The 13161-nt window shown below is 46.7% G+C and overlaps 1 protein-coding gene across 11 annotated transcripts in view; it reads right to left on the reverse strand.

The window, feature by feature from the left end:
* Nucleotides 1–13161, reverse strand: part of CSGALNACT1 (chondroitin sulfate N-acetylgalactosaminyltransferase 1) — a 321372-nt gene that overhangs the window by 25546 nt on the left and 282665 nt on the right. For all 11 annotated transcript variants that reach the window (XM_061177598.1, XM_061177601.1, XM_061177602.1 and 8 more), the window contains one exon: nt 12908–13124. In XM_061177598.1, the coding sequence (XP_061033581.1) occupies nt 12908–13124 (217 nt within the window). The remainder of the gene's footprint in view (nt 1–12907; nt 13125–13161) is intronic.

A 13161-nucleotide genomic window follows, 5' to 3' on the forward strand; every position in this document is an offset into this window, starting at 1 on the left:
GTCTAGAACGGCCCTGGGTCCATACCCTTCTCTGCCAGAAAATATCTACAAAGTACAGAAAACACAAAGCCCAATGTACAGATGAGAACACTGAAGTCCAGCGAGGGTGAGACTGGATTCCTCATCCTTGCCTTCTCTCGTGTGTGCAACACAGTCTTAGAGACTGAACGAGCAAAGATAAAAAGACATTTATTTGTTTAGGACCCTAGAAACCCTGGGGACACCCAGTGTCATGGCTTTGTGGAGGGGCGATAGCCCAGAGCATAGCTGCTGTACCTCACCCTCCCTAGGCAGATTCCTTCACTGCTCCTCTCTGTGGCTGATGGTCCCAGGCACCCGGCACACACACGCCAGGCTCCCGGCAGCCCTCCTGGGCTGCGCCTTCCCCACCAAAGCATATCTGTTATTTGCCCGTGCCCTGTCCTCTGCTGAGGGTTTACTTCATATACATGTGTGTACCACGTGCGTAATGTGTGTTGATGTGTGTATATGGATGTATATGTAAATATGTGTGTATAAAAATGTGTTTATGTGTAAAACATGTGTATACAGATATGTACGTGTGTGTGTCATTTTAGCAGATTTCTGAAAGCAAATGAATGGAACGATTCTACTGGCAGGATGGTATTTGTGTTACACTGATACTTTGCATGCCCTCCCATTTCATTCCTTTTATCGCTGTGTTGCAACTTCCCTGAACCCCTGACAACAATCCAGAGTTTTTCAGAGTCTCCGAGCTCTAACTGCAGAGGCCAATTTATGCAGTGATTTTTATCGTGACATCAAAAAGGAGGGACTGCCTACCTGGGGTTGCTGGGAAGATCAGAGAAGATACGGTTCCTGCACTCAATAACCTTACTTGAGAAATAAATGAGCTCAAATGAAATCATCAGACACATCGTGGCGTTGATAGAAGTTCACAGAATTCAGAAAGCAAGGCCAAGCCTGTGGGCTGGATGACTGGAACCCTGAAGGACGGGCCGGGTTTAGGACGGCAGAGAGGAGGAGGAGAGAATCCAGAGGGAAGAAGTACTAGGGAAGATTCTACTGACCCTGGGCAGAGGCACCAGGGCTCACCTGGTCAGAGGCTTGGCTCGGATAATTCTCTCTTTTTCCAGAGGAAGGAAGGGAAGAGCTGATTCTAAAAGCAGATGGAGGGTGGGGCTCCAAGAAGCAGACAATGGACCCGGAATGGGGCCAGGTGCTATTCTTGTTTCAAAACTGAGTGCTCCCCCAGCCTCAGCCCTGCAGACAGAGCTACCACCCACCGAGCACAAAATTCCCTGTACATAAAAGATTCCTTCTGCAAACCTGCCAGATGACACTGTAACTTCCTTTGCCAGGGCAGAATAAAAGCCCACACATAGCACCAAGTGCCCGAAAAACTATGCTTTAAAAGTGTGGGCAGTTGGACAAATCCATCCCAGAATCAGCAGAGGGTCACCCGCTGAGCCTGAATAAAAAGCATTCTCGTTTTTTCTAGTAACATCTTCGTTGGCATTTTAAAATCCATCAAAGGACTTCCTGTTTTCAAGGAATAAAACAGAGACACACTGGACCTTTACTTTTCATTCACCAGCTCAGGCTTCCCGAAAAGGCAAAGCAGAGTTTGTTCTGAGGGCCACCTCCAGGGCCCTTTCCATTTATTCATTTATTCCTTCCTTCCTTCACCAAACAATAAATCTTAAAAAATGAGTAGGCCGTTTCTACCCTTGAGTAGTTCTCCATCTGATTGGAGATTGCATGATTAAAGCTATCTACACTGCAGCCAACACACACTGCCGGAGAGAAACACCATCACCAAATGTCTGATGATCTTGTAACTTTCATATTTTTCAAAACAGTTCTCACTGGACTCCATCCCCAGAAAGATGTGTAAGAAAGAGTTGTGCACGTGGGCGACTGTGGGCTCAGAGATGTGTGTTCTGGTGTAATTATCTGTACCTGGACCCACACTGCCTAGGTCCTTGGAGGCAACTCAGGTGCCCTGCTAGCTCGTCTCTGTAACAGCAGGGTGGCGGTGTTTGGGATGAACCTCAGGAAATCCAACTTCCTAAGAACCCTCTGGGAAGCTCTTCGGTTCACCCAGCTCCACTGCTTTAGCTCCGCACTGGACTTCCTTCCACCTTAACCTGGAAGCCTAAAAATTCTGTTTCTATGTCACCAAGACCTTATCTTTTTAGGACTTTAGAGAGGAAACAACAGTTCCTTCTCACCCAGGATATTGTAACACAGAGTATAGAGACTAAATAAGATATCTTTTCAGCCAGAAAACATGGATCACAGCCACTTAAACACCTATATTTTTATTTCCCAAGAGGCTGAGAGCACATCACGGTCTCTGAGTTCTGCTACTAATCTGTACAGCCGCACCGTGGAAAGAGACTCTTGACTGTCATTCACACCCTACCTGTACAGGTAAGAAAAGGGGTTCCAATGTCCTGCCTACCTAGGCATGCAGCCCAGTTTCCCTCAGGACCAGCCCAGTATTGGTACCTCAGGTTTCCTTGGCGAGGGTGAGGGATGCACCCAGGACGCCTCACGGCTCTGGTCCTACCACTCAGGACCCCAGCACAAAGCTGGGTAGTGGGCATGGCCAAGTGGAGGACAGATGTTGCTGGCAGTGAGCATGGCAGCACCAAAGCCCCTCGGCATCCGTGAGGACCAGCGATGCTGTTCTTGTGAGAAGCACTGAGTTTGCACCACGCAGCTGACCTGGCAGTTAGCGGAGGCTGAAGTGTGTCTGACCTTGTGTGAGACCTCCCTGGGAAGTCGGACAAAGACCAGAGGGCACAGGAGGCTGAACATCTCGCCATAGAAGGTGAGAGAGAGCAGGAAAACCATGTTTCTCATAGTTAGAGGACTTGTTCTTATACCCTGGGCTGAGTGGCCTGCAGAAGCACGGTTTCAATGACAAACATTATTGAGTCCCTTTGTTGTGTGATGCGTAATTCTTATTGGAGTAAGATTTTAAAAGAATCATCGTGTATGGCCCTGTAGGGGGACCATCCAGGTTTGCCTGGGATTCTCCAGGGTTTAGCACTGAAAGCCCACATCCCAGGAAACACCTCAAAGCAAACTGGGACAACTGGTCACCCTTCCTGCATCAGGGACTTGACAGGAAGGAATGGGCACCTGAAGAGCACAGGACAAGGCAGGACAGAATAACGGCAGTAACAGGTCTAATGAGCCAGGGGAGTGCGGCGGAGACGTGACTCATTTCTGATGGGTGATGGGGACGGGTACCAAGGTCAAGGCAGCATCCAGGCCGGGCCTGGACAGGTGAGTAGACGCCACGCAGGTGGAGAGGACCAGGGAAAGGGCTCTCCTGGCTGAGAAGGCGCAGATGCAAGGAAATCACGTCCCGATTCTTCACTCAGTCAATCTGCTACTCAGGTATATCAGGTATGAGAAGAAACCCTGTTTAGGCTTTAATTACATCCCATGCAAATGAAATAACACATAACAGCCTCTCCCTTTGGAGAGAAGAATCCCTCTCTCCTATCTCTCCCTTTGGTCGTCGAGGACACCAGGAAGAAATGCGCTCAGGCACAAAGGGACGGAGGAGGGAACAGAGAGTGGTGGGGGCCTGTCATCATCAGGCTTTAGAAAATGACGTCCTTCTTTTGCTTTGGTGGGTTCTCCCCGCTCCTGCACCCCACACTGAAGTGACACACAACTCCTGGACACCGTTATCTGACAAGCTGAGATGTGAGCGTGAACAGTGACCCTCAACCAAGCCATCGGGACCTGCTCTCCTGGTTGCACGTTTCAGAACAGCAAATGGGACCATCGCCAACTGACCATTTTCTTCTCTTGAATGGATGTTTCTACATAATCTGTGGCTCAAATGAAGTGAAAAACAACTTTTATTAGGTCCCACAGAGAAACTTTTATGGAAATAAGGTGAATGATGTAGATTCGCGTTTCTCAAACATGTAAACCATAAAACTTTCCTGGGTGCAACGCTGGGGTCTGAGCAGAGAAGGGGCTGCCTGAGGAAAGCTAGTGGAGCGAGGCAGGGGTGGAGGACGGTACTGGGAAAGGTACGCTAGCTTTCCTTCTGCGAAACACAACGAAGACCAAGCACCTCCTGGATGGCAGCCTGCGGGTGCGGCCCAGCACACCGCACAGCAGGGCTCAGCTGGTCCGCTGCACACATGCTGGCTGAGCCCACGCCGCAGCCCCACTTCAGTCTCAGAGAGTCCACAGTCGCTGTTTTTTAAAGATCCAGAAGTGTCCACAAAAACATCTTAACGGCGCTAAGCAGGAAAAGGATTTTAAAAATTGCTGAAGAAAATTCAAGTAAAAGGTGTCCCTGATACTACCTTTAAATGTCATAAATGCTGAGGGAGGGACCAAGAGAAGTGTCAGAGGAAGGAGAAAGGGACAGATTAAAACAGAAATAACCAGCAAAGTCTGATAAGACCCACAGCAACATGGAAAAGGGTTCTCAGTCCAGCTGGAAGGAGTCAGAAAAAAAATCAAGCAAACTTGGAATGAATTGAGAAAGATCTTTGAAAATCACAAAAAATCATTTCCATAAAAATCCTTTTTTTCTAGGAGAGGCTCAGAGACAAAGACACTAAGACCGTCTATAGTTTTGTTACTGTGAGGTTCCTCCTGCTACTGCGAACAAAGTACACAATAAAACAATAGATGAGCTTAAAACCGATAAGCCAGATGCCAAGGGAAACTGAGCAGCCAAAAAGCAAACGTGAGAATAGTTTCAAGAAAGGCAGAATGAGGGGATTAAAAGAGAGAGGAGGAGGAGGGGGAGGTGGGTTTAAGGCAACACACCACTGGGCAAAGGGGACTGAATCTGAAGCAAGTTCTCCTGGGGGCACCCCCCCCCTACTCCTGGCCACGCGTAAAGCCGTCCTGGGAGGGGAAATGGCACGTGGAGCCTGCGAGGCTTATCCAGGGATCAGGACCACCAGAGAGCAAGGGAGGAAGAGGCTGCTGGAGCAAAGAGCCATCTTATCTCCATAGCAACAGTGGAGCCCGGAGCACGAAGGCCCCAAAGCAGCCCCACAGCAACTGACCAGAGGGTCCATACATCTCCTCAGGGCACATCCGGGTGTCATTGCCACTCAGGGAGGGGACAAGTTATGAGGAGCTTTAGCCTCCTAACTTCTTTTTTTTTTAACATCTTTATTGGAGTATAATTGCTTTACAATGGTGTGTTAGTTGCTGCTGTATAACAAAGTGAATCAGCTATGCATACACATACATCCCCATATCCCCTCCCTCTTGCGTCTCCCTCTCACCCTCCCTATCCGCCCCCTCTAGGCGGTCACAGAGCACCAAGAAGGTCTCCCTGTGCTTAGCCTCCTAACTTCTTGTAAATCCCAGAACATCACCCATTCTTGCTCATGGCCTCTTAAATAAAGGCCCTTAGGGTCTAGGGCTAGGAAAATCTTGTCTCACCCAACAAATAGCAGCTTCCTTTTCATTAACCACTGAGGCTGAAGGAAACTAGGTTTTCTTTTTCTCTCTTCCCCTTGCCTGCCAGGGGGTTCAGAGCTGGTGCTTCTGACACGTTGCACTGCTTCCCTCAGTCCCGGCGCCCAGGTGTACTTCACCCCTGTTCCACTCTGTTACTGTGTCCTTGTCCACTGACCTTTATAAAAATGGTTTTATGGAATTTGTATTTTTTATAAACACAAATAATTCTTAGGATTTGTTGAGATGGTTCTAATAATCATGAGAATAGAAGAGCAATCATAATAAATACCTTAGTCCATGAACTCCATAAACCCAGGAATCAATTTTGTCACGGGGGTCCACCCCACCCCGGACACAGTTCTGGACCAGGAAAGCTTGGTCCTTGGTCCTTGCAGATGGCACCCCATGCCCGGTCATCACCCCAAGTGAGCGATTTCTCAAATCCAGCCTTCCCCAGGGCTCTTTGTTGTCTTGTGACCAGGCCTGCTCTCTCTGGGTGATTCCAGGCTCTACATCGATTTCTTCTGTCCAAGAAGACATATTTGTTATAATGCTTAGCCATTTGGGTCTTTTCTAGCTGAATACTTAGCACACTGATACTGAAGTGGGAAATAAAAAACCTAACAACCAGCATCAGAGGTGAAAGGGACTCATGTGGACCAGTACTTTGATGTTATAGAAGATGCTAAAGCCCAGATGTATGAAGTGACTTGTAAAAGTCCTCAGCCAAATGGTGTCAGAGCAAAGGTTGTTTACATTTTAAAGGAGATGCACTGGGAGGATAATGTTTTAAATAAACTAACCTCAAGTGGTGATCATTGCAACCATGTACCCAAAAGAGTGGAAAATGGCAAAAATCTTGCCACCAACAAATGGTCGAAAAAAGAGATACAATCTGCCATAAACGTCACAAAGAGGAGGCCAAGGAAAGAAATGGAAGAGTCCACAGTAGCCTCGTGGTTCCAGCTCCACAAGTGCTGCAGAAGAGGGGCCAGAGGTGTGCAGCAGATGAGAAGGCTGGGGGACAGGGGCCCCGGCTCCGCGGCGGGGTCTCCACGCAGGGACGGCCGCAGCAGGGTATCTGGTCCCTCCACATCGCATAGGAAGTGACGAAGGAAGCAGGGCCATCCTAATGATGCTCGGTGAACTAACCCCCGCAAAGAGGCAGGTGTGACAGGACCAGAGGGGAAAAGGCATCGCATTAAGTCAAGATCCTTCGTAAGAGCAGGAAGAGGAGCCGGGGCGAGGGGCACTGACAGCCAGACCCCTCCCCGCCCACCCAGCAAATACAGGGCCAAAGCCTCATCTTTTTTCCCCATTTTTACCTGTGGGAGTGGAAAGAGCTGAAAACAACCGGTGGGTAAGATGAGAGAGGAAAACGAACGGAGGCCGATTCCCTCTGACGTTTTAGCCTCAGCCCTTAACAGAGGCCCCTGCTGGGAGCCAAAGGATCCCCCCTCCGCCGTTTAGGACGAAGGTCCACCCACAACCAGGGAGAGTGAGGCTGGTACCACCACACGCCCGCCCCAAGGCCCGGAGGGGCTGCAGGAATCTGGATCCTCTAAGAAAGGCGCACAAAGGCCAGTGGAGCTGTCTCCTCCTTCACCTGCTCTTCCAGACCATGAAGGACGTGAGGAGAACACAAAATACAGCTGGGAGTGTGACACAGCCCTCAGTCAGGGTGGGAGACAGCCGAGGACAACCCACCACTACAACGTCAGAGCGGCAGAAAGCACGCTGCACGCAAGAGGGATGAAGACAAACAGCAGAGAGCCACATCTGAAGGACAACAGCAAAGTTAAAGGAAGAAAGAGAGGGCATTCAGAAAGCGACAGTGTTCAAACGTGAACGAAAAACCTAGTCTGAGAGAAACTACAACTCTAATTGAAGAAAACGTCTTACAAATGTTTCACACTTTCTTAATAAAAATGTGAATTCAATAAAAAAAGTTCAAAGAGGAAATGATAAAAATAACAGATTATGATTAAGAAGCACATTCTGTGCTCAGAAAAATAACGTGATAACCCAAAGAAACAGAAGAAGTAAATTAGAAACAGCAAGGTACAGAATAGATGTATCTGAAAATCAAATTACTCACATAAAGGAAAGGCTTACATGAAAGCAGATAAAAGACTAACACATTAAAAACTAGAGAGAAGCTAGTAAGTGGAGAAAACCTATGGAATGCACTACTGGGTCTGAGAAGCAGAGAAATCAAACCCAAAGCAGGAGAAGTACTCAAAATTAGAACACCAGAAAAAGTTCCCTGAAATGAAAGAATCCACAAAACAAACAAGGAAACTGAATTACAGGAGAGAGAACAACAGGCACTGAGCTGAGTGAGACATATCCTGATTAAGTGATCACAATTCACAACAAAGGAAGGCATTCTTCTGTCATTTTCAGGAGAGACAAAATAAAGCTGTCCTAACACTTCTCCACAGTATCATCAGATGCAGAAGAACCTCTACAAGGTCCTAAGGAAAGAAAGTGTATCCAAGAGTTTCAAGCCCAGCCACGTCATCCTTAAACTGTGCAGATAACAAGCAGACATTCTATTCTCAAGCACTCATGACCCTTCTTGAAGAAATGTCTTGACCATAAAATCCAGACAACCCAAACCTCAGGAATGAAGAAGCCACTGTCGGAGGACAGCTGATGAATGCACAAAATCCACTTAACACACAGGAGCTGTGGTTACAATGCAAAGTGTAAGGGCTGCAAACCCTGACGAGGTAAAAATGATAGAGCAGTGATTTATGTCATAGAGTGTTCTGCCTATGTTTTCCTCTAAGAGTTTGATAGTGTCTGGCCTTACATGTAGGTCTTTAATCCATTTTGAGTTAATTTTCGTGTATGGTGTTAGGGAGTGTTCTAATTTCATACTTTTACATGTACCTGTCGAGTTTTCCCAGCACCACTTATTGAAGAGGCTGTCTTTTCTCCACTGTATATTCTTGCCTCCTTTATCAAAGATAAGGTGACCATATGTGCATGGGTTTATCTCTGGGCTTTCTATCCTGTTCCATTGATCTATCTTTCTGTTTTTGTGCCAGTACCATACTGTCTTGATTACTGTAGCTTTGTAGTATAGTCTGAAGTCAGGGAGCCTGGTTCCTCCAGCTCCATTTTTCATTCTCAAGATTGCTTTGGCTATTTGGGGTCTTTTGTGTTTCCATACAAATTGTGAAATTTTTTGTTCTAGTTCTGTGAAAAATGCCAGTGGTAGTTTGATAGGGATCACATTAAATCCGTAGATTGCTTTGGGTAGTAGAGTCATTTTCACAATGTTGAAACTAAAAATAGAACTACCATACGACCCAGCAATCCCACTACTGGGCATATACCCTGAGAAAACCATAATTCAAATAGAGTCATGTACCAAAATGTGCATTGCAGCTCTATTTACAATAGCCAGGACATGGAAGCAACCTAAGTGTCCATCAACAGATGAATGGATAAAGAAGATGTGGCACATATATACAATGGAATATTACTCACCCATAAAAAGAAACGAAATTGAGTTATTTGTAATGAGGTGGATGGAGTTAGAGTCTGTCATACAGAGTGAAGTAAGTCAGAAAGAGAAAAACAAATACCGTATGCTAACACATATATATGGAATCTAAGAAGAAAAAAAAAAAGGTCATGAAGAACCTAGGGGCAAGACAGGAATAAAGACACAGAACTACTAGAGAATGGACTTGAGGATATGGGGAGGGGGAAGGGTAAGCTGGGACAAAGTGAGAGAGTGGCATGGACATATATACACTACCAAATGTAAAATAGATAGCTAGTGGGAAGCAGCCGCATAGCACAGGGAGATCAGCTTGGTGCTCTGTGACCACCTAGATGGGTGGGATAGGGAGGGTGGGAGGGAGGGAGACGCAAGAGGGAAGAGATATGGGAACATATGTATATGTATAACTGATTCACTTTGTTATAAAGCAGAAACTAACACACCATTGTAAAGCAATTATACTCCAATAAAGATGTTAAAAAAAAAAAAGTACTTTAAAGGAAAAAAAAAAATGATAGAGCAAATGGGGAGATGGGACCAGGAGAGCGAGAAAATATAACTGTGATCCTCTCCTTTTCTTATTATAATTTTTAAACCAATGTAGTCTAAAACTAAAATATGGGGTAAAAATACATAATGATTCCAATCTGTTCTGGTTTGTAAAGTCACTTTTTTAATTTTAGAGGGATCTTTTATAGCACAGAAACATTTTCTCAAAGATCAGCAATTTCTTCTGTTATACTTCAGATTCTCTTCTATAAATTTAAGTAAGGTAAAATTTAATTCTTTAATTAAAAATAGAACATATAACATGTCTCATGCTTAATTACATTTCAAGCATGTTATTTTTCTATCTGTGTATATGCAAAGAAAGTGTCCAGAATGTTCAATTAATGTTAAAAATGGCTAATTTAGGGAAGCAGGACCAAAAGTGAATTTTTAAATAATTTACTCCTGGTTGTGTTCTACTGTTTAAACATCTCATAATAGCCACGTGTCACTTTTATAAACTTCAAAGTCAGGTTTAAATTATTAAAGCAAAAAAATATATTTTGTTGAATTTTTAAAGAAAACATAAAAAAATGCTAACTATATAAAAATTTACAAAACAATATAAAAATTTATAAAATGGAGAGAATCCAAAAGAAGGAAATAAAAATCACTCATAGTTCCATATTCAGTGCTCACCACAGTTGACAGTTTCCACTCCTGGGATGGAAGGGACTTCACAAAGACAACATCAAATATTGAATAATTAGCCCCTTATATTTTCTCCCAATACTCTTATGGTCAATTTAATGGCATTTAAATATTTAATTGACCAGAGTTTACTTTGGGTTTTGGTGTGAAGTCAGAATTAAATCTTTTCTGCTGTTTGGTTAGTTGTCCTAAAGCCACGCTCCGAACAATCCATTCTCTGCTGGCCAACTTGAAATGCCACCTTTACCAAGTTCTGACCCGGAATTAAATACCCCAGGCTTGAGTACCCTCTATCATCCCAATTTTTCAGAGACCTCAACGTGCTCGGAAGCCCCTGGTCCACGGAGCAGACTCCCTTGTCAGCCTCTGCTCAAGTGCCTTCCATCTGGGAAGACTTTCTTGGCCCACTGTCCTGGTCTCTATTTCTATCTCTGTGGGACTAAGACTCTTTTCTCCATGAAGCCAGGTTCCTCTTATCCCTCCATCTGGTCCAGTGTCCGGTGCACACACAGGCCCTCCTTGTCCCCAAGGAACCAGTCTCCCTGACCACCCTCTCCTGCCCACGTGCTACAGCAGGCATCTGAACAGAGACAGGCAAGAGAAAGGACCCCTGGATTTTTGTTTTTAAAACATTAACTAGAATGACATTCATGTCACCACTTCCACTTTGGAGACTTGTAAAGGTTTTACTTTTCTCAACAATATTTCCCTTCCAATTTTATTCCTACTATTAATTACTTGCCATCCTCATGACACTAAGGCAATAATCAGTCATAATAATTAGTTATATGCACCCAAGAGAATCCTTCTTCCAGGCTCCGGAGTCCTGCAAGGAGGACTTGGCTGTGCCCTGAGCAGACAGCCCTCCGGTGGGGGCACCACCTCGCCAAGCTCAGCTCTCTAGCGACCGGCCTGTGTGCTAAAGCCAACCTCAGGGCCCTGCCCCAGGCTCCAGGCAGCTTCCTGGCCGAGGGAACTTTCTATAAACTTGTCCTGGGAACAGGCACACCGGCCGCTGGGAGTCAGGGTTTGCCTTCAGGCCTGGGACCCAGCCCTGGGTCCGTCCTCCCAGGATGGATACTTCATCAGTCAGTGTACTCGGCCGGTCCGAAGAGAAGGCAGAGAGGGACACAGACGCACCCAGGGGGGCTGAAGGGAGCCAGAGCCACACAGACACTTCAGTGCCGGAGTCAGAGGGGCGCTGCCGACAGTCGTGGGATCGCGCGCCGGGGTGTTCTCCAAACTGGTGGGGGGTGGGTGTGGGAAGATCAGCCCAGCCAGCTCCGCAGGACGTCAAGCTGAAGGCCCAGCTCCCAAACCCCGAGAAGACAAAGGCAGCCATTGCTTCAAAGGACACAACTAGACCCACTGGGTAGAAATTACAGGGAGGCAGACTTCAGGTGCAAGTAACAGCGAGCTTTCTACCCGGACCTGCAGCCCGCCCTGGCACGCACACGCACACACCGCACGCACACACAGCCGTATCAGGAGTGCCGCCGAGGGACTCTGAACTCGCGGAAGACCAGGCCAGAGGGCCCCCCAAAGACTCCGGGGTCTGACCTTAAAATGTAGCTAGAAAAGGGTTACTCTTTTTAGTTGGAGAAGATGTATTAAGGACCTATTTACAAAGCTTAATGATAGGGTGTAAGGAGGACACGGGGATGAGAGCAATATCCCCTCCTAGTGACTGCAGAGCTGTTATCATCTCCAGGCCTGAATATGCCAGTGGAGAAGGTTCTGGAAGCTGGAATGAGACCATCTTGAGGGAAGGGCCATCTTGAGAGGAGCTGTCACCTTTGCTTGAAGGACACGTTCAGACTGAGGTTACAAGACAGAAAGGGACCCAGATACATAAGTGCTGGGCTTCATTTACTCCCATCTCTGAAGCCTGGCCAGAAACAGGTTACTCTTCAAACGTGTGCATTATCCAGAATTTTGAGAAGCATCAACTACACCCTTATACTGAGCCTTACTGGCTTTTAATAAAGTGAATTTAATGATAAAAGATTAAAAATAAGTTTGATCTTCCGATATTTATCATTAGGCACACATGATGTTCTATCTTTAAAATAAGCCGGCTAAGTCAGCTAGTCGATTGACCTCAAGCAGCGTGTGAGTGTCATCCACAAGAGTGTAAGATCCGACACCACACCGTCAGGAGCTCGAAGATACGTGTAAAAACTACACACCGCATCGGAACATAAAACCCGCTTAAGTCTTCTTGAGTAGCTACAAATATGAGTGCTGGGAGACTTCTTGGCATAATTTTACGTGTAATCTCTGAGGAGACACAGGTTAAAATAAAAAAGACTCTGACAAGGCATTCCAGCCGCTGCCAGGGCAGGACACCAAAGGAAGCCAGCCTGCAGCCGAGCACACAGGTCCACGGCTACGAGGGTGCCGGCCTTTCGGAGGCTGGGAGGGGCCCAGTCCAGTGAGGGGACAGCACGGCCTCGTGGTCCCCCAACCTGAGCCCCAACTGCAGTCAGAATGGAACCCAGCAGGCGTGACCCTACAGATCCTGATGAAAGCCCAGTCTTCCTAACCTTCGCTTCTGAAGGTAAATCCGCTTATCTGGCAGCTTTCTAATTGCTTTAGGGAAAGGCAGATACAACGATAAACTTCACAGGAAGAAAACAGAGTCGAACAGGGAGAGACAGGGGCCTTCGTGCTGGGCAGGGACCAGGGAGGGACGGGACGTGCCGTCAGCGTTTCACACACACGTGCCGACAGGCCCACCTGAAATTCTGCATGAACTGCCGGAACTTGTCCACCCTCCTGGCCAGTGGGACGATGACATTGACCAGCGTGCCGGCCATGTTCAGCTCCTCCTTCTTCACCTTCATGATGGGGCCAAACGGTCGGAACAACACAAGGCGTCTGAACTCGTGCTTGTGGTCCCCTCTGAACGTGAGCTCGTACAAAGTGCCTTTATCCTTTTCTGTGCGGTAGATCCCTGTTAACAGACACAAGGAGAGACAGTTCTAAAAATT

The sequence above is a fragment of the Eubalaena glacialis genome, chromosome 20 (assembly GCF_028564815.1).
Source record: "Eubalaena glacialis isolate mEubGla1 chromosome 20, mEubGla1.1.hap2.+ XY, whole genome shotgun sequence".
NCBI classification, from domain to species: domain Eukaryota; kingdom Metazoa; phylum Chordata; class Mammalia; order Artiodactyla; family Balaenidae; genus Eubalaena; species Eubalaena glacialis.